The sequence below is a fragment of the Magnolia sinica genome, chromosome 15 (genome assembly GCF_029962835.1).
Source record: "Magnolia sinica isolate HGM2019 chromosome 15, MsV1, whole genome shotgun sequence".
Classification (NCBI taxonomy): domain Eukaryota; kingdom Viridiplantae; phylum Streptophyta; class Magnoliopsida; order Magnoliales; family Magnoliaceae; genus Magnolia; species Magnolia sinica.
The window spans coordinates 26,672,834-26,694,368 of record NC_080587.1 but is presented as its reverse complement, the minus strand read 5'-3'; the positions used below and the strand labels follow the sequence as shown (position 1 = coordinate 26,694,368).

Below are 21,535 nucleotides of genomic sequence, written 5' to 3'. Positions count from 1 at the left end.
CAGTAGACAATAGTTGATCTGCTCTTTTTTCTTTTTGCATGATTGTTTTATATTACTTAATCAAGGAGATTTTCGGTGCTGGGGCTCCCCAATTATCAGGATGTCTAATTTAGGCCTGCATTGTATGCTTGTGCGCCCTTTTTTTTAATGATCCAGATTATTTATCTGGTGGCCCTCATCACACAATCCTCTTGATAATTAGCCTGCAAATTGATGGTTAAAGAAAACATAGCAAACATACCATATACATGGAGTGTAACGTCTCGGAAAAATCCGTACAAAGACCCGAGTACCACCTCAGGCAGAGATCACTAAGGACCAAATCCTTTAGAAATTAGGCGGGAATTAACTAAGTGCTAAACGAGATTACCTGTGGAATTAGCACTAATCACTTTAAATACGATCCGTAAGACCCAAAACAAGTAGAACCGTGAACGCTACATTACCTTAAAACTTAGGATCCAACTCAAAACCCAGTTGCTCTCGGGAGCACATTGAAACTCCGTATCGGACCTCTACCGCACATCGAAAGTTCGATTACCCCAAAACTATACGGTTATGACCGCATTGTTGGACTTGACAACTACCTCGGAAATCAAGTCCTAATAGTACCCAGAAACGCATCACTTATGCAACATAGATAATGATGACTACATGTTGTCCGTATTAGTGCCTTAAACATGAATGAGATTATACCAAAACAATATATCATACTCCAGAGGCAATTAAAGTACACTAGCGGAAGACTGTGATATGTATATAAACTGTACAAAAATAATAGTAAGCCCTCAGAGTATGACTATCACTAGGTTAAACAATTACAAGTTTAGTTCCAAAATGTACAAAATGAGAAAGTGTAATGTTCTCTATCCAAAACCCTGTAGCCCCACTAGCGCAACTCCAGGTCTACATAGACCCGCCAGAGAGTTGCATATAGGAGAACTCCTCCTCGTCATCGTAATAATCCGGCTCTACCTCATAAGCATCGCCATCACCTGCAGCTAAGACAGAGTCTGGTTGGTGTGTACAACACCGTCCCAGAACGTGGGAGTGAGTGATCAACTCAGTGGAGCTATAAGGCAAAGGTTAACATGTTATCAATTCAATCAAGCAGTAATGATAAAGCAATACAATCAAGCATCCCTAAGTACTCTGGTTAATGCAAACATGATATGTAATAATGATGCATGTCCTCGCCTACACTCCCTCTTGCGACAACATCTTACGATCGTGGCATGCACCCCTTCCTCTGTGCACTTCCTCGCCAAAGCACCGTGCAATGCGATGCATGAGCGTGATTACCGAGTTCTTATTAAACCTTTTCATACAACAGGATTGGGAAGCTAAGGTACCTCCCTTATATCATTTTCCAAATGATGATCTATTCTAGGGTCGTCAGTCCTAGCTAGTCTCATACGATGTTGCGGTTCTACATCGCTACAAAGGGCTCGTCACCTCAATGTAGGCCTAGTTTATACTCTAATTGCTACGGGAAGGCTCGTCGCCTCAGCGCAGTCTCAGAGTATGCTCGAGGTCACTACGAATGGCTCGTCACCTAGTCGTAGGCCGACAGCTCGAATACAGTGTCCCATACCACCGTATTCGGCTTACGAGCTTAGGTTGCTCACTGGACACTACGGGGAGGCTCGTCGCCCCAGCGTAGGCTGACAGCACGACCACGGTGTCCCATACCACTATGCCCGGCTCATGAGTCTTGGTAGATCGAGGTACCAAAGTTAAACGGGCTTTCCATTGGTGAGTTTGGTACCTTAGATTCAAGCAGTAGCGTGTATACATGATGAACATACATCGGCCAATCGGGTTACTTGACAATCTCGACTGGTACGAACATACGTCGAGCCGATCGACATGGAGCACGTAAGCACTCTGCATGGCCTAACCACTATTGACTAGCAGCATACGACTCGGATTCCTCGAACGTGTCTGGTGTGGCGAAACTAGCTCGGCCACTAACTCGGAAAACATTACCGATCGCCTGGACTACATCGTAGCCCCAAACACACTCCAACAATGGTATTCGCATGTGATAATCAACGTCAGCATGTGACAACCAATGTAAATATAAATCTTACTTAAGCATTTAAACAACCACATCATGCGCATGTTATCACACATAAGCATTTCATCTATAATCATATAGTAGTAAGATAGGCTTCACATAGGAAACTGTAACTATGTATAAAGGGATTGAAAATCCTATCTCAACACCCTCATTAAATACATTACACCAAGCATTTTCTCATTCAGGCATTTTATCAAACACTTAAAACTACACATATTACATGCATGTAATAAAATTTGTTAAAACACATATTATAGCAAATCCTTTCACAAGAGAGTTGCCACATGTGCAACCATCATGTATACTCAAACATCAATCATAGAAGCACAAATCATAATTCCATATTCATTCAAACATTTCAACAAACACATAGAATGCATTAATGATCAACATAGTTTATATGTATATATAATATACGGAAGACATCGTATCTAAGCACATGTGATAGCAATCAAGTCAGTCATAAATCATTGCTGACATTGAAAGCCTTGAAAACCATAACCTAAACGTTTATAGTCCGCACCTTATGCCGGTAAACAAGTATCGAACTCAGTTTGTATGCTAAGCGTTTGTTTACGGCACTACGGCCACCTATAGTATGAAATAGGTTAGCTATTTCATCTTATACACCATTTGGAAACCTAAAACAAATTAGGGTTAGGATTTCTTACCTAAGAACGGAATTAGAATCGCCAGTATAGAGACATGGTAACGGTGTTTCGATACTTAGAGCGGCAGGGAATGATCTCTATAGCAAAAGCCTAACTTCCCTCACACTTTCTCTCTCTTTCCTTCTCTTTCTTTTCTCTTCTCTCACTTAGGTTAGGAAATTCGTATGGAGTGAGAGAGAGGGGGTTTTAAGCCTTTATATAGGCTCAGGACTGATGGAAATGGCCCCAGGGCCAAGGTATACTTAGGTTATATCCAAAGGGCGTCTGTTTCAGTCCAACGGAGCACTTCTGGTGGCCCCTTTTCTGCATGCGGTCGGACTTAAGCTTCCTGACGTTGGATCTAGGTCGAGTTAAGTTTTCGGTCTGATCAGATTTACAGATCGACCGTGGCGGATCAGTTTCAGTTCAACGGTCACCGGTACTCGATCAGGGTCACGAGTGCACTGACATGTGTTGGAAATACAATTACAAGTTTAGTTCCAAAATGTACAAAATGAGAAAGTGTAATATTCTCTATCCAAAACCCTGTAGCCCCGCCAGCGCAACTCCAGGTTTACATAGACCCGTCAGAGAGTTGCATATAGGAGAACTCCTCGTCATCGTAATAATTCGGCTCTGCCTCATAAGCATCGCCATCACCTGCAGCTAAGACAGAGTCTGGTTGGTGTGTACAACACCGTCCCAGAACGTGGGAGTGAGTGATCAACTCAGTGGAGCTATAAGGCAAAGGCTAACATGTTATCAATTCAATCAAGCAGTAATGATAAAGCAATACAATCAAGCATCCCTAAGTACTCTGGTTAATGCAAACATGATATGTAATAATGATGCATGCCCTCGCCTGCACTCCCTCTTGCGACAACATCTTACGATCGCGGCATGCACCCCTTCCTTTGTGCACTTCCTCGCCAAAGCACCGTGCAATGCGATGCATGAGCGTGATTACCGAGTTTTTGTTAGACCTTTTCATATAGCAGGATTGGGAAGCTAAGGTACCTCCCTTATATCATTTTCCAAACGATGATCCATTCTAGGGTCGTCAGCTCTAGCTAGTCTCATACGATGTTGCGGTTCTAGGTCGCTACAAAGGGCTCGTCACCTCAATGTAGGCCTAGTTTATACTCTAATTGCTATGGGAAGGCTCGTCGCCTCAACGCAGTCTCAGAGTATACTCGAGGTCACTACGAATGACTCGTCACCTAGTCGTAGGTCGACAGCTCGAATACAGTGTCCCATACCACCATATTCGGCTCACGAGCTTAGGTTGTTCACTGGACATTACGGGGAGGCTTGTTGCCCTAGCGTAGGTCGACAGCGCAACTACGGTGTCCCATACCACCATGCTCGGCTCATGAGTCTTGGCGGATTGAGGTACCAAAGTTAAACGGGCTTTCCACTGGTGAGTTTGGTACCTTAGATTCAAGCAGTAGCGTTTATACATAGTGAACATACATTGGCTAATCGGGTTACTTGATAAGCTCGACTGGTACGAACATACGTTGAGCCGATCGACATAGAGCGCGTAAGCACTCTGCGTGGCCTAACCACTGTCGACTAGCAGCGTACGACTCGGATTCCTCGAACGTGTCTGGTGTGGCGAAACTAGCTTGACCACTAACTCGGAAAACATTACCAATCGCCTGGACTGCATCGTAGCCCCAAACACACTCCAACAATGGTATTAGCATGCGATAATCAACATCAGCATGTGACAACCAATGTAAATATAAATTTTACTTAAGCATTTAAACAACCACAACATGTGCATGTTATCACACATAAGCATTTCATCTATAATCATATAGTAGTAAGATAGGCTTCACACAGGAAACTGTAACTACGTATGAGGGGATTGAAAATCCTATCTCAACACCCTCATTAAATACATTACACCAAGCATTTTCTCATTCAGGCATTTTATCAAACACTTAGACTTCACATATTACATACGTGTAATAAAATTTGTTAAAACACATATTATAGCAAATCCTTTCACAAGGGAGTTGCCACACGTACAACCATCATGTATTCTCAAACATCAATCATAACAAGCACAAATCATAATTCCATATTCATTCAAACATTTCAACAAACACATAGAATGCATTAACGATCAACATAGTTTATATGTATATGTAATATACGGAAGACATCGTATGTAAGCACATGTGATAGCAATCAAGTCAGTCATAAATCATTGCTGACATTGAAAGCCTTGAAAACCATAACCTAAACGTTTATAGTCCGCACCTTACGCCGGTAAACAAGTATCGAACTCAGTTTGTATGCCAAGCCTTTGTCTACGGCACTACGGCCACCTATAGCATGAAATAGGTTAGCTATTTCATCTCATACACCGTTTGGAAACCTAAAACAGATTAGGGTTAGGATTTCTTACCTAAGAACGGAACTAGAATCGCCGGTGTAGTGACACAGTAGCGGTGTTTCGATACTTAGAGCGGCAGGGAACGATCTCTGTAGCAAAACCCTAACTTCCCTCACACTTTCTCTTAACCTAGTGATAGTCATACTCTGAGGGCTTACTATTATTTTTGTACAGTTTATATACATATCACAGTCTTCCGTTAGCGTACTTTAATTGCCTCTGGAGTATGATATGCTATTTTGGTATAATCCCATTCATGTTTAAGGTACTAATACGGACAACATGTAGATATCATTATCTATGTTGCATAAGTGATGCGTTGGAACTTGGGAGTGAGTCTATGCTCGACCCCCGATTTTCAGGGCGTTACATGGGGCTCGCAGATGAATGATCTGGATCACAGCGTGTTTGGATACATCCCCATAACCATTAGTATTTATTTATTTGCTTATGGTAGCAAATAAGCTAAAAATTTATTTTGGTAACCACCTTCATAACTGTCTTATTAGTTTAAACTTATAGCCATAATTAGAAATTCTTGGTTTTTGACCTTATTTTTACTCTCTCTCTCTCTCTCTCATCTTTCTATTTCTCATCTCTCCACTTGAAATGGATGGCCCATATCAAAGGTGGCTTTGCATGATGAATGGCTCACACAATGGACATTCCACATCAAAGGTGGGTCCCGCATGATGGATGACCCACATCAAGGTGGGCCCACATATTGGATGGTCCACATCAAGGGTCGGTCCCAAATGATGAATGGTCCACATCCAAAGTGGACCTTGTATGATGGATGACCCACTTCAAAGGTGGGGCCCACAATGGACGGTCCACATAAAAGCTGGGCTCCACATGATGGGCAATGGACATTGAAAGTGGGCCCACATGATAGATGACCCACATCAAGGTGGGCCCCATGTAATGGACTGTCCACATCAAAGGTCAACTCTTAATGATGAATGGCCCACATCCAAGGTGGGTCTAGTATGATGGATGACCCACTTCAAAGGTGGGGCCCACACAATAGACGGTCCACATTAAAGGTGGGCTCCACATGATGGGTGGTGGCCATTGAAGCTGGGCCCCACATGATGGACACTGAACATTGATGGTGGGTCCCACATCAAGGTGGGCCCCTTGTGATGGATGGTCCACATCAAGGTGGGCCCAGTATGATGGACGACTCTCTTCGAAGGTGGGGCCCACACAATAGACGGTCCTCATCAAAGGTGGGCTCCACATGATGGGTGGTGGCCATTGATTGTGGGCCCCACATGATGGACAATTAACGTTGATAGTGGGCCCCATGTGATAGATGTCCCACATCAAGGTGGGCCCCACGTAATGGATGGTCCACATCAAAAGTCGGCCCTTGATGATGAATGGCCTACATCCAAGGTGGGCCCCTCATGATGGAGGCCCACTTCAAAGTTGGGCCCCAGATGACGGTCGGCCCCACATGATGGACGATCCACATCCAATGTTCGACATGATAGACAACCCACATCCAAGGTGGCCTTGTATGATGGGTAGCCCACATCGAAGGTGAGCCTTACAAGGTGGATGGTCCATTTTGAAGGTAAGCCCCACACAATGGACAGTTCACATTGAAGATAGGGCCAAGGAGGGCCCAACATAATGAACAGTCCACTTTAGAGGTTGGCCCCACATGATGGATGATGGATATTAAAGGTATGAATAAGTAAAAATTGAAAGATATTTAAAAAATATTGGAAGAGGAGAAAGATTAATAGAAGGGATTTAAAAATTACTTATGTGATGTTGGAAACCAAATAAACTTATCTACTTTTTGACTATAAGTATGTTGTTTACCAAACATACTTATTTGTTAGATAAGTAGAAACCAAGAAAAGCTATTTAGGCATAAGTAGCTTAAGCAAAACAACTTATGATCCAAACGAGATGGGCTCCACCTGTACAACATGTTACTTGTATGAAATGGTAGTTTAATCTGGTGATTTTATAATACCTTTTGCTAATCGCATGGCTTGTTTGATTATGCTGATTGGTCGAGCATCTTCTTTTCCTTCTTGTATTGTGACCTATAGTGATAGTGGGAGAGGTTGCTAATTTTGTGGCATATGCATTCGCCCCGGCAGTTCTTGTCTCCCCTCTCGGTGCATTGAGTATTATTGTCAGGTAAACTCCTTTTGTATTTTTGGCATTCTTTTTTGGTTTTGTGTATTTTTCTCTTTAAGGTCCTAACTCCACCTCGTTGGGATTACTTGTGATGGCCCGGATGAATACGACATGGAGTAGCGCTGTGTTGGCTCACTTTATTTTGAATGAGAGGTTGCATGATCTAGGGATTTTGGGTTGTGTGATGTGCATTACTGGTTCTGTTATAATTGTCGTCCATGCACCACAGGAGAGGTCGATTACTTCTGTTCATGAAGTATGGAGCATGGCAACACAACCAGGTTGGCAGATTTATTCATATTGCCACTTTTTAAAGTTCTTTTGGTTCCTTCATTGGTTATTTCTGAAGAACAATGATTGATTCCCTTCATTGTATTTCAGCCTTTTTGGTTTATGTGGCATCAGTCATTGTGTTGGTTTTTGTTCTGATCATCCATTTTGCACCACATTATGGTCATACAAATGTGTTGGTTTTCACGGGCATTTGTTCTTTGATGGGCTCCCTCTCGGTAAATTTCCTTTTCTTTTTTATTTTTATTTTTAAGAGTTTCTGATAAGTTTCGTCTTAAAATAGGGTGAACGTGAGAACTGAATCTCTCATTTAACCTGAGTCTGCGCTTTCTACTTAAAATCTTTCACTTCCGTGCAGGTAATGAGTGTTAAGGCTCTAGGAACTTCCCTTAAACTGACTTTTGAGGGAAAGAATCAGTTAATCTATCCTGAGACATGGTTCTTTATGCTGGTGGTTCTTACATGTATCATCATCCAAATGAATTATCTCAACAAGGTTAGTGAAGGATTGTTGCTTCCCCTTACGAGGAATTATCATTCAATGCATAGTTCAATAACCCGGACTCGGACTCGGACTTGGAATGTCACCAGATCAGGTCGATCAGATTTTTAATTGTCTTTTTTTATAACAATATACATATTTTTCTTCTCCTATCTCATATCCTTTTCTCCTCCTCCTCTTCCTCTCCTTCTCCTTCTACTTCTCTTTCTTTTCCTCATCCTTCATTGTTCTTCCTCCTCCTTCCTCCTTGCTCCTCCTCCTTGTCTTCCTCCTTACCCCAAGCCAGGTGAGTCAGACTCGGGTTAGATGCTGTCTGGATGCATCTCGGCCCACTCATCTAATTGCTGATGAGGCTGAGTTGACTTGCTCAAGTTGCAGGTCAACTTGCTGGGTTGGTGAACTATGATTGAATGTTCTAGAGTTTCAATTTTATTTAGTTTAGAGACTGACACGTTTCATCTAGCCTTGCAATGAAATATTTCTTTGTAGACACACTTCATATTAACTCTAAATGTGAAAATTACTCACTTGGTCAGCATATTTTGGTTTTGACAATGGCAACAACCCCCTTTCAATGAATTTCTCTAAGGTGCCTTTCACCATCTGGAGGCATCTGCTCTCTATTTGCATTCTTTCATGGATTTTGTCTTCTCCTTGCCGTTGTTCTTGCCATTTTCATTTGTCCTTAGGAATTTAGAAAAGTTCATTATGTTAACCTCCTTGGCTGCAGATGGTGCATCATCCCTTTTCATGATTTTGCTGTCTGCATTTTAGGAAAACTCTTAAGGTCATGTGACCTCTCATTTAGATCTTCAAATTTTCTGATGTCAGTGGCAATTGAAGGATGTGAAATTTGTATTGCAACCCTTCTTGGCATAAACAAAGAAGCTCAGATTCTCTCATTTCCATAGATCATCTAAGGCTAAGAATTCCAAAATAAGCTATGAGCTACTTAGTAGATTCAATTACCATTACTTCATGTGATTCATTTGTCAATGCCAATGTTTAAAGTATTAATATTGCACTGTGCAGCAAACCCTTTGGGTACATAAATATTGTGTGAAACCTTAGTAAATATGTCATTTATCAGGTAATGTGTCACAAACAGAGGAAAATGTTGGGGAAATATAAGAAAATGGTGGAATTCATCAGGGAAAGATACATGATTACGCACCTAAAACATTACAAAAACAAAAAAACAAAAAAACAAAAAAAGAACTATGCTTAATAGTTTTCAATTGTTTAGGGAACAAAACTATGTGCTGTGTTGGCCATAAAATGATGTGACTATATCCAAAATGAGTTATATCTTTCAAATGTCATACAATGCAAGCTATAAAACCCAAACAATACAGTAAAAAAACTAAAAAGAAAAAGAATACATTGGTCTTAGATCCACATCTAGTTACGAGGCGGCTCGAAATCAACGCCCAATATCTCTATAAAAAACATTTTTAAATGTAATTTTTAATTAATTAAAAAAAATGAATTTTCTAGTAAATGAAAGATTATGGCCAATCTAATCTATACATTGATCTGCATCCATTAACATTTATTTTTTCCACACATGATGATTTTATAGGTGAAAACAGAAGAATTTCAGGTTTTTCCCAAGTCCTTCCATTTCTGTCTTTAAAATTGAAATTTCTTGCTTGAAATCCATGTCAATGCATGAGACTCATGAATTTATATGGATTTCCATGCATGAGACTTATGAATTTATATGGATTTCCACTTTTCTTGCTTTTTTTTTTTTTAATTTTTGAAAAACAAATTTAAACGAACTTTTCTCAATTTTATTCTTTTGGCCCGAAGCTGCTCTCTAATCACCTTTTCTCCATCAAATTCTTGTTTATGCAAAAAAACTCAAGTGGAGATGTTAAAAAACTCCCAAGAAACACAATTTCAAAAAAAAAAAAAAAAAGGATTTTTTATGGGATGTTATTGGGTGAGTGTATATTGTCTTTGGGTGCTCCTCTTGTGCATGATACATTTTTTTTTTTTTTTTTTTTTAAAGGGTTTTGTAGGAAAAGGATATTATGGGTTTGTTAGAGTCAAGTCTTTGCACAATCCTTTCTCAAAGCATTTATTTTCTTCATCTTTCTTCTCCACCATGTGATTGATTATAGGCTCTTACATTGGTTTCTGTAGACACTGCACTTAACAAAGTGTTTAGGCTAATTAACCCATCCATAGCGGGCTCAAACAATGCTCGAGCTCACCTGCAACCCAAAAACTTCACCCAAATCCCATAATAAAAAAGTGAACCCGAGTTGGTGTAGGACCAGCTAGTGTTTTGAATAGTGCCACGCTATGGGCCTACGACGCTTCGTAGCATTAGCAAATTGCGTAAATCCCATGTAGCGTAAGCTACGTGGTTCGTAGCGTATGTAGTGTACGCATAGCATATGTAGCGAACATTATGTTTTTATTTTTTTAAAATAAAAATAAATAAAAGATAATTGTATTTTGTATTTTTTACTTGATACTCTTAACCTTTGGAATTTTAATTTCTTTTTATACTTGTGACTTGTGGTTTCAATTAAACATTATTAATTAAAGTGGTTTGCTTAAAAACTTGTTGATGTGATAATGATTTGATTTGATTTATATATGTGGATTGACTTTTGATAAATGATAATTAATAACTTGTTTGAACATGCTTATACTTGAAAAAACAAATCATCTTTTAGGCGCGCACACACACAACACACACACACATTAATTAAAAAATAGAAGTATCGTGTAGCTCACGTGACATGTATGCTACTTACGCTACACGCTATAGAGGGTTGAACGTTACGCAACACGCTATTGCTATTTCAAACATTGGGACTAGCCTAACCCAAGGTTGGGCCCCCTGCCTTTGTTTTTTTCAAGGGAAAGTCCTAGATGCTCGACCACAAAAAAATGTGGCCTGGGATGTAGGGAACCTTTTCCGCATCCAAGGCCAGTTTATGGTTCATGATGTCCAAACTCTATGATCTATAGGTCCATCGTGTAAGCCATCAAATTTCCTTCCCAATGAGTCTACTTTCAGCTTAATCTGATCTATGGGTGCGAAGTATGATCAAAATATTGGAGAATGCACATGATTGATTGAATGTTACAAATTGGAAAATTGACCTAACTTGCAGACCCCATATCTTCTTAACCCTAGGATTTTTTCCCTCCAAACTAAAACCATTAATTAGACCATCGAATCCTGACAAGGACATCCGAGCACCAAACCAGAGGAGGGTTGAGCCAGTCTCTCCATGGCTAGACGACTATTACATGGGGCCCACTTGGCCCAATTCATATTCCTAGCCACGTTGAAGACTCCATGTGCATGTTCGTGCATCTTTGAAGACCCCACACTTGGAAGATGTATGTGGGTTGCATATAGGAGCTTGATGGACACATCAGACCGTTGGATTGGGTGGACATGATGACCGGACAGTTGGATCATCATCAGACATCATGATCGTGGACTCCCATGGCCCACGAAATGGTTTAGTTATTTAGATTGCTTACATGCTTTGTTATTTTTGGTATACCTTATATTTGTGTTGAGATTAGGGAGTTAGGAACAACTTTTAATTTATTAAGCGTCTTTATGTTGAGAATCTTATATGAGAGCGTCTTTCTGTAAAAGGTCTTTTTTGAGACTAAAAGAAAAAGATGGGTGTGTGAAGCCCTAATGCCATTATTTTGAAAAAAAAAACCTGTGTTTTCTTTTCTTCATGTGATTTGAAGAATACTCCATGTCATTTGGAGCTTGGGTGTGGTGTGATTCCATTCCCTATTCAGCGGAGGTGCGAGGCTTCCATCTATCATCTTCCTTCTCTCTTCCTTTTTATCCAAAAGATGTATATTTCCAAAAACTTAATCTCTCTTCTTCCCTTCCTATTCAAGACCATCCAAATCATCTTTTTCTTCAACTTTTAATTATCCAACTTTAGCCCCAACCGAAATTAACCATTGAGGACCCAAAAACCCTAGCCAATGACTCACACGTGCAAGCCCCTAGGTTGACCGTATGGACAACTGCTCAATCCATTGATTTCCCCTTGCTTCTCCCATCAAAACCCCTTGATTCCCCATCCATAGCCCTACCCTAAACCCTAGATACCCAATTTCCTATTTTTCTCAATTTCTAAAAATCCTAACTCCAAAATCCGCAATTCCCATAAATCCTAATTTCCCGAATTTCAGATTTTCGCATTCCTAACCCTAATCATAAAACCTATAAATCTGTTCCTTGAGTGTGGAACGTGCCTATGCTAAATTGGAAATTCTATCCTCCATCGGGCCTAATTTTAATTGATTTATGTGGTTTTTTAGCATGCGAGCATGTGATTTAAGTTAAATTAGATTTTATTTCTTTTTGTTTACTCTTAATTACTTGGTGGGTTAGCATATTTTGTTAATTGAATTTCTTTATGGACTCTTTTTCTCTACATTGCATGCTAGCATTAAATCATGTGTCCTCCATCAAATCCCCTTTTCCACAAGTTATGGATCACCTAATTCCGGTGCCCAGGCAGGTGGGCACAAATCTGATAAAAAACCAAGAGGTGCACGTACTGAACTATGCAAAAATAATTTTGAAAATGACATCCATGTCGTTGTATGGAATTCTAAAACCCAAAATCCAACTTCCTTCAACCCTTTGGCCCAATTTTTACCAAATACCCTAAAAAGCCTTAGTTTGCTCCTAAGCTACCATCTTTTTACAATACTACCCCCCAAGTTACTTAGTGAAACCCATAACTATCCCTCCCCAAGCCATGAGATGCTTCCAAGTGTTTCAATCGTAGCCACTCAATCCCAATAGCCTCTTGATATCTCCTAGAAACTCCTCTAAGCCCAATTACCCCTCAATTTTCTTTAATTATCCTCCAACCACCCAATCAATGGCCCACAGTGTGCTACTTGTCATCCATCCCACAATTCACTACCCCTTAAATCACCCATTTCGTTCTACCAAATTTTGACTTTACCACCCATCTCCTCTATAAATAGAGACCCCTTGCTCCAACTCTACTCTTCGAAGTGGTGAGTCCAGGCTCCAACAACTTTTGAGGGATAGAGGAATTCACTTGTTCTTCCTCCCTCATTTCTCTTTAAAGGCTACATATGGCAAGAGCATCCTTCACAAGACAAGCACACAACACCAAGGAGTCTGAGCTGAGTTCAACCTCAATTCATGCCAAGAACAAGCAATGAAGTCCAACGTAGAAAGATGACTTGAAGAGCATTCGCCGCATACCCCACTCTCTGCTTCCCACTTCTTTCTCCTATCCTTCAATCTTTTCTTTTCCTTTTTATTTATTTATTTACTTTGGGATCCAACCAACCATTTGATGAAATTCCCATCTTTGGAATCTCATTCACCTTGAGTAGAGATTGTAGATATTACGGGTGGAGTTGGGTGCTTAACCCCTTCTAGCTCCTTAACCATATTCTTTACTCGGGATTTCGGTCAAAAGACCTAGTTGGAGCCAATTTTCCAAAAATTGATTGAAGTGCTCTCTTTAATGTTTGAATGACAAACAAGATGGTGACTCCAAAATTGACATTATAGGCTTCAATTATTTTGGTGTCCCTTTGTCACTATGTCAATAGTTTCCCTTCCTCTTCTAATGAATTGAAGGGCAACCAAATCTCACACAGTGGATTCAATATGATCCTTCTTCCATCCTTCATGGATTTGACATTTATAGGTATTCTTCTCATCATGGATGGCTTTTCGATGTTGTATCCAAGGTCTTCTTATGACAATCTATTTCCATTGATTCACTTCTTCCATGTACTACTGCTCTTGTTCCAAATACTTCACTCTGTGATTGTTAGCTGGCACCCACCCTGGTTTCTTACCACGAGGTGTCATTTCTAGATAATGGACTCTTGTAGCAAGAAGAGGGTATTATGATCTGGCATAATAAGCATTGGTAGGGTGGTTGTAGTTAGCCTAACTTGGATGGGATTTGGAAGATTGGTAAGGCTTACCGTAATAATCACAAGACTCTAGGAAGGACTAACCTTACCACCTCTCGAAGACATCTCATCAACAAAGAATAGGTTAGTTTAAGGCTGGAATTGGGTGGTTGATATTGGGCAAGTTATGTTTTTTCTACGACAGAATCTGGAGTGGAATTTGGCTTCGATTATGGGCTGTGATGTGCTGGTTGCAGGGGCTAACAGGGGATTGGGTATGGGCTGTAAGAGTGACAAATTGTGTTGCAATTTTTGGGTCTGAGCTGCAGGTAAAGGCAGGTTTTGGTAAATGTTGTTGGAACTCTATGGACTATTTTAGGTTAAGGCTCTGGCGGAAGGTAAGTCTAAATTGGGTAGGTACAAATTAAGGGCACTGATGTAGGGACATGTGATGGCCTAACCCTAGATGCATGTATAATTAGATTGAAGAGATTCAAATAATAAAATTAATCAACCAGTTGTTTTCAATCAAGGGGATTAAGCAAATCTCAATACAGAGATGGAATCACATAAATAGTAAAAAAGAGAGGACCTAGGGATATGAGGATATTCCAGATCTAGCATAAACCACTTCACAGTCAAGTTTGGATCCGATTCTCCTGACTAGCCATCCTTCTTTTCCGTTCAAACCTAAGGGTATATCCAGGATGGAGTAAAAGAAATGAAGATGAGATGGGTTCGAGATTAAAGAGAGTATGAATTATAGGGCATCAAAGACAAGAAGACAGCTGATTCTTACCTTTTTTCTGCACCTCAAAGATCTAGAAAGAAGGAAAATTTGAAACCGGGGTGGAATCCTCAACACTCAAGGGCCAATCTTGAAATCCTAATATCTTTGGTAAAAGAGGAAGAAAGCATACGAATTCTTATTCATTCACTAATAAATTAGGGTTTCTCACAGTGTATATATAAGCCATAGGAAAAAATAAAAAGTGCACTAAAGCTACTAAAAACAAGGAAAAGAACAAAAAGATGCCTAAAACTAAAACACCCGCACAACAGGGTGTGAAATCCGCCCCATGGGCCTGCAGTCAGGGCGCGGTTATGCCGCTCTTGCACTCGTAGTGCGTCAGAAAATGGGTCTGATGGACCCGACATCCTTCCATATCAACTCCTCCGCTCCGATACTCTGTCGGCAACGCCTCCTCCTCTGGTACACTTTAAAGGGTGCACCACTGATGTCTGCATCAGGCACGGTATTGGTTTTTTTGGTCTTTTTGTGCCATGTTTCCTTTTTTCTTTTTGTACCATGAGTCTCCTTTTATTGCTTGCCCAAGGAAACTATTTAGGTATTTCCTCATCTATTTTCATATTTTTTGGGAAAATGACATGCATAACCTAATATACCTTCACCTTAAAAAGTTATCAACATTACCAAAGAAACCAACCCTAAGACCTTATGAGAGTATGCCAAGTGGTACCATGCATTCAAAAGCAAATGATTTTGAGCCACGTGTCTTTTGCTCCTTAAGTCATTTTTACCAAAGAACCACCCCTTCTATCTATAAATAAGGCTCTCTATCTCATTACAAAGCGCCTTTGGATTCTCACGCATTCTATACACCCCTTCTGTCCCTCTCTTTTCCCCTTCACACTTCTTTACCTCTAAAGCAAGCCTAAGGAAATCTATCATCTTAGAGGCTTTCGTTGTGAAGGAAAAGAAGAGGAACAATGACACACTAAGCAAGAAAATGTGTTAAGGATTTAAGACTCCTTTAATCTTCTTAGTGTAATTAGTTACAATGTGCGCCTAGACTTCTTGGATCTTGAGAAGTGGCTCCTAAACCATTACATGTAATTGGCAAAGGTGTGTGCCCAGACCTCTTGGGTCTCGAGATGCGGCTCCCAAACTATTACTTGTAGGAGGATTTGAGGGTTCTTCCTTATCTTTAGAACCAAGGCCCTTTATAGATAATACAAATTACTTTAAGAAAAGAAGAGGAACAATGACACATTAAGCAAGAAAATGCGTTAAGGATTTAAAGACTCCTTCAATCTTCTTAGTGTAATTAGTTACAATGTGCGCCTAGACTTCTTGGATCTTGAGACGTGGCTCCTCAACCATTACAGGTAATTGGCAAAGGTGTGCGCCCAAACCCAGGGTGTCCTGTATCGGTTACAATACGGGCATATTGGTGTCCGTTACGCGATACGGGGTCGTAACGGGCACCCCACCGATTTTGTAGCCGTAACGGCCGTTACTGCCCAGTAGCGGTCAAGGCGTAACAGTCAGAAAACGGTCACTTTTTTTTTTTGGGTTTGTAAGGTCCGTTTTTCACTTTTTTTGAAACTTCTTTCTTCTAAACCCTTCCTAAATCATTCTATTGCTATTTTCGACCAATCTTACCTTGATATTTTAGATAAAAGCAACTTATATTAAGGATTTTCTTGATTTGAAGCTCCGTGGGCTATTTTCCAGAAATTCCTCAAAAATAGGTATTTATACTTTTTATTGAATGTTTTACTGTTTTAATGGTAGAATATGATGTGTAAATCATAATAGAAGATATTAATGTCAATTTTACAGATTGTTGATGTCATTTTATATTTTTTTTATAATTTTTTTTATTTACGCACTATTTTTGGGTATATTTTTTTTTTTAAATTCGAAAAATCAATTTTTATTGAATGTTTTGTTGTTTTAACGGTAGAATAAAATGTGTTAATCATAGTAGAACATGTTAATGTGCATACAGATTGTTGATGTCATTTTATATTTTTTTATAATTTTTTTCTATTTACGCACTATTTTCGGCCCTTGTTTTTTTTAAATTCGAAAAATCAATTTTTATAGAATGTTTTGCTGTTTTAATGATAGAATATGATGTGTTAATCATAGTAGAACACGTTAATGTGCATTTTACAGATTGTTGATGTCATTTTATATTTTTTTATAATTTTTTCTATTTGCGCACTATTTTCGGCTCTTTTTTAAAAATTCGAAAAATCAAATTTTATTAAATGTTTTGCTGTTTTAATGGTAGAATATGATGTGTTAATCATAGTAGAACATGTTAATGTGCATTTTATAGATTGTTGTTTTTTATAAATTTTTTCTATTTACACACTATTTTCGGCTCTTTTTTTGTTTTTTTTTTTTAAATTCGAAAAATCATTTTTTATTGAATGTTTTGCTTTTTTAATGGTAGAATATGATGTGTTAATCATAGTAGAATGACAGGTCACGGACAGGAATCACAGTCACAGCCAGAGGTATGTTTCAGAAATTCCTCAAAAATAATTGCAAACACCTACACATGTAAGATATTTTCATATTACATTCATTCTAATATATCTATCATTGATAGTAGATAGTTAGAAAATTAAATATATGAATTTTGTAGTCAAATTCAGGTTATCTAGTTCATAAATTCATCAGACAGTCCGATACAACTTCTCACCAAAGAGTGGACCGTTACACCACCATAAACATGTTCCAATTTATAAATGAATGCATATTTGGAATGCTTAGAATATTCCGGATTTAATCCATATTTTTAAATATTTTTTTGGCAAAAATTTTTTTTTGCACCGTTACGGCCCGTTATGCCCCCGTATCGCCGTTACGCCCCCGTATCCATATCGGTATTGGAGGGAAATTAACGCCAACCTATACCGATATGGGATACCTTGCCCAGACCTCTTGGGTCTTGAGATGTGGCTCCCAAACTATTACTTGTAGGAGGATTTGAGGGTTCTTCCTTCCTTATCTCTAGAACCAAGGCCCTCTATAGGTAATACAAATTACTTCAAGATGGAGTTTTTCATTGCTACATTTCATCCTCCCTACATCCTCTCTCTATTTTTAGTTTATCATTGTTTCTCTTCTTCTCCTTTATAAGGCAAACCTCTAAGAGGATGAGTTTTCTAGGGTTCTCTCTATGAGGGGGTACGCGCGCGCGCGAGAGAGAGAGAGAGAGAGAGAGAGAGAGAGAGAAGCCTTGTGCAATGAAGTAGAAAGAAGGGATGCCTGTTTTTTAACTTGAGATGGCTTGGCGGGCAAAAGACACATGTCGCAACCTCATTTGTTTTTGGATACATGGTGTTGAATGGCATCTTTTCATAGGGCTTTGAGGTTTTTTTTTTTTTTTTTTTTTTAAATGATTTTGAAGACTTTTGAGGGTTAAGGAATATTGGGAGAGACATGTCATTTCTTAAAAAGATGTGGAAAAAAAGCGGGAAGTACCTCGGTAGTTGCTTTTGTGTAAGCAAGAAAAGGGGAACACATGGCACAAAAAGACAAAAAGGAGACATGGCATAAAAAAACAAAGAGGAGAAATGACACAAAAACAAAAGCGGAAACATAAAATAAAAAGATAAAAGCGGACTCATGGCATAAAAAGACAAAAATGAGACATGACACAAGACTAAAGGATGACCATGGCAACAAGACAAAAGGTGACTTAGGGCATATGGGGAAAACATGGCAGCAAGTCAAAGTAAAATAGAGCAAAACTCAAGAAGTAAATGGAGTAAAAGTCAAAAAGTCGAATGGGACAAAAGTTAAAATGACAAAGGTAGCAAAAGGAAAAGAAAAAGAAAAAGAAAAATAAAAATAGGGGCTTTTGGCTCAAATTGGAAAAAGGGTTAGTCTGGTCTAATCTAATGGTTATAATTCTTTTTGAAGTAGGGTTGAGGAAGTTGACCTTCTTCATCCGATCTAACAGTTGGTCAAGTGGGGTGTTTACAGATAGTTTTAGGGATTTTATTGGGAATTGTGTGGGTTCTAGGATCGGACTATTTGGGAAATTATGGACGTGGGAATATTTGGGGAAAATAAGAAAAGAACAAATAGCCAAGGCTAGGAACTTATTCTGATACCAACATTGAAACAAGAGAAAGATCTAGAACAATAATAGATTACTATGAAGTAATTGACTAGATTAAGATCTATATAGTTCCAAAAGGCCATAAGATATATGAATATGCCATATATTATTAGCTGTTTGTATGTACAAACAACCTACTAGCATTAACTAGTGTCAAAACCTTCAAACTGATTAAAGGGGGCTTTGGATCATATCCCACAGCCTCCTAGTCTTAATTAACTAGAAAAACAACACATGCTCAACAGCCTTCTAGTCTTAATTAATTAGAATTTAGAAGGAAAGTAAAGTGAAAATGCTTAATGAGCATGGAAGCGCAATGCATACTGAAAATTGGAAGCCAATAATGCTAAAAAAACTTAAATAAAATCATCATCAATTACTTGTATATGAGTCTTTACTTGTTATGTACTTAGCTTATCTATCAATTTTGGCTCCCAAATATCACCTCAAAAATTTTAAAGGTCCCTTTACCATTACACCAATAACTGGATCAACTTGTTTGGCAATTTTCTTCACATGGTGATTTCTCAATCCGTTTAGCGTATGGATCTCTATTTAGAAGTACTACCCCTCTCCCATCTAACTGTTGCCATGTAACAAACTATGGAACATCCCTTTTAATGGCCGTGCAAGCGGACAACATGGTATGTATTATTATTTTATTATTAATATGGACCGAGTGATATGATTATGCGATTGATTCGGGGAGCCAAAACATGATACCATGTGGCCTACTCAAATCAACCACATGCAGGAAGACAAACCAATTCACATCCTCGATCCAACGACAGAAGTGGTATGCCGATGACATGGTCCTTTTCAACTTGCGAGCGGACGAGCCCCACATAACATACATATCTTACCTCATCCCCCTGTTCCCTCACCCCAGACATCAATATGATTGCGAAACAAGGTTGGTGTGGCTTTTCCCAAAACAAGATGGCGCGACTTTTCCCAAATCAGGATGGCACGACTTTTCCCAAAATAGGGTAGGCACGACTATTCCCAAAATAGGATGGCGCAACTTTTCCTAAAACAGGACATGCACGGTTTTTCCATGAAACAAGGCGCAACTTTTCCCAAAAACAAGGCACGGATTTTCGTAAAAATAGGTGTCGTGGCTTTTCTAAAATGGGTGGAGGTAGAGAGAGAGAGAGAGAGAGAGAGAGAGAGAGAGAGAGAGAGAGAGAGAGAGAGAGAGAGAGAGAGAGAGATCTATATGAGAGATGGGAGGGTTATATAGGCTCCACATGTGGGGCCGTGCCAAGTGGTGGGCCTCAATAAGGGTTGGCCGCACTATCCCTTTCTCCTCAATTTCCAACATCTCCCACTCAACCCCATAGTAGGGAACACAACTAGCCTTGTCCACTCCATCAATAGTGATCGACATCATATACATAGAGCAAGAATCTAGGACGTGGGACCAGCCAGGGGATTAGTAGACCTATACATAGGTGTCTGTACGCTAAGCGACCACTTTACTAGCGCACAACCTCCTAGGCTCTCTAAGGCCTACCCTAAACCCACATGAGCACGTTGGCTATAGTCAATCCCCAATCTAGGATTGGTTTGCTAGCATACATACTTATTTTCTTATCGAGTTCAAATCACAAAACCTTTGTAAATGTTATCAAAAGTTTGAAAATTAATTAATTATTTACATATATACAATTTTAAAACAATATATTTTTTTTTGTACATATATACAATTTGCAAGTCATCTTTTCAAAAACTCAATAATGCTACGACAGTAAGTCTCAAACTGTGTAATCATGGTCTTAGGAACCTGGTGTCGTTGCTTAGGGGTCTTTCTCACGCAACTACACAATTCGGAATCGACCAAGCTACTTTCCTAGCAGTATATCTTCAACTAAATCAATCATGGCCTTCCTACTGTATGCTAAAGTAGTGACCCTCAATTGGTTCCTCCTATACACAAAGGTGGGTAGCTGAGGGCACAAGGCTTACTTACGAGATCGGCCTACTCGCACAATGCACTGATTAGATCGAATCAAGCACCAATAAGTAAATTGGTCTTGGAGCGGAGTCCAACTCAACACTTTAAGCATGTGTTTGCTCACCCATGCCGTAAAGTAGACATTACTAGGCATACGTCGGGTCTACAATGCGCAGGTCCTGCTTAAAGCACTTAAGTATCAGCACCAGTGTTGTGAATAGCGCTGTAGCATAGCGTAGCGTACCAAAAACGCTACGTAGCGTATGGAAATAGCGTATTTCCATTGTAGTGTATGCTACAAGGGCTGTAGCGTAAGGTAGCGTGTAGCATACGTCGCGTACGCCTTAGGACTATGGTACTTTTCTTTAAAATAAAAGCTATATTTTATTATGTGAGTTAACAAATTGTTTTAAAATGGTGGCGGCCCATATTTTTCACATGTGGCAGCATGTAGATCCATCCAAACCATCCTTCACACACGTGGCACTTTGTAGGTTATAAATATGTACTCATTTAAACATTTTTACAATCTAAACCATTAAAACATGGGCCTTGAAATGAATGGCTGAGACTTTTTCCCTTTGAGTAGATGGTGGGAGACTCATATTTTAATTTTTTAAAACTTAAAACTATCGAAATAGGGTTTTCGAACAGCCCTATCTTAGTGCCGC

The 21,535-nt window shown here is 39.4% G+C and overlaps 1 protein-coding gene and 1 long non-coding RNA gene across 13 annotated transcripts in view; both read left to right on the top strand.

Moving 5' to 3' along the window:
- Positions 1-21,535, top strand: part of LOC131227791 (probable magnesium transporter NIPA3) — a 60,853-nt gene that overhangs the window by 7,214 nt on the left and 32,104 nt on the right. For 8 of the 12 annotated variants that reach the window (XR_009162496.1, XR_009162500.1, XR_009162501.1 and 5 more), the window contains exons 3-6: positions 7,213-7,303; positions 7,424-7,584; positions 7,685-7,812; positions 7,953-8,090. Coding sequence is in view for 5 of the 12 variants with exons in the window: in XM_058223618.1 (XP_058079601.1) it covers positions 7,213-7,303; positions 7,424-7,584; positions 7,685-7,812; positions 7,953-8,090 (518 nt within the window). In the remaining 7 variants the exon portion in view is untranslated. Of the gene's footprint in view, positions 1-7,212; positions 7,304-7,423; positions 7,585-7,684; positions 7,813-7,952; positions 8,191-21,535 lie in introns of all 12 variants that reach the window. The other 4 variants (XR_009162495.1, XR_009162498.1, XR_009162497.1 and 1 more) reach the window with 1 other exon arrangement.
- Positions 16,785-17,597, top strand: LOC131227792 (uncharacterized). The gene is made up of 2 exons (XR_009162502.1): positions 16,785-17,116; positions 17,398-17,597. It is a non-coding gene; the product is annotated as an uncharacterized LOC131227792 (long non-coding RNA).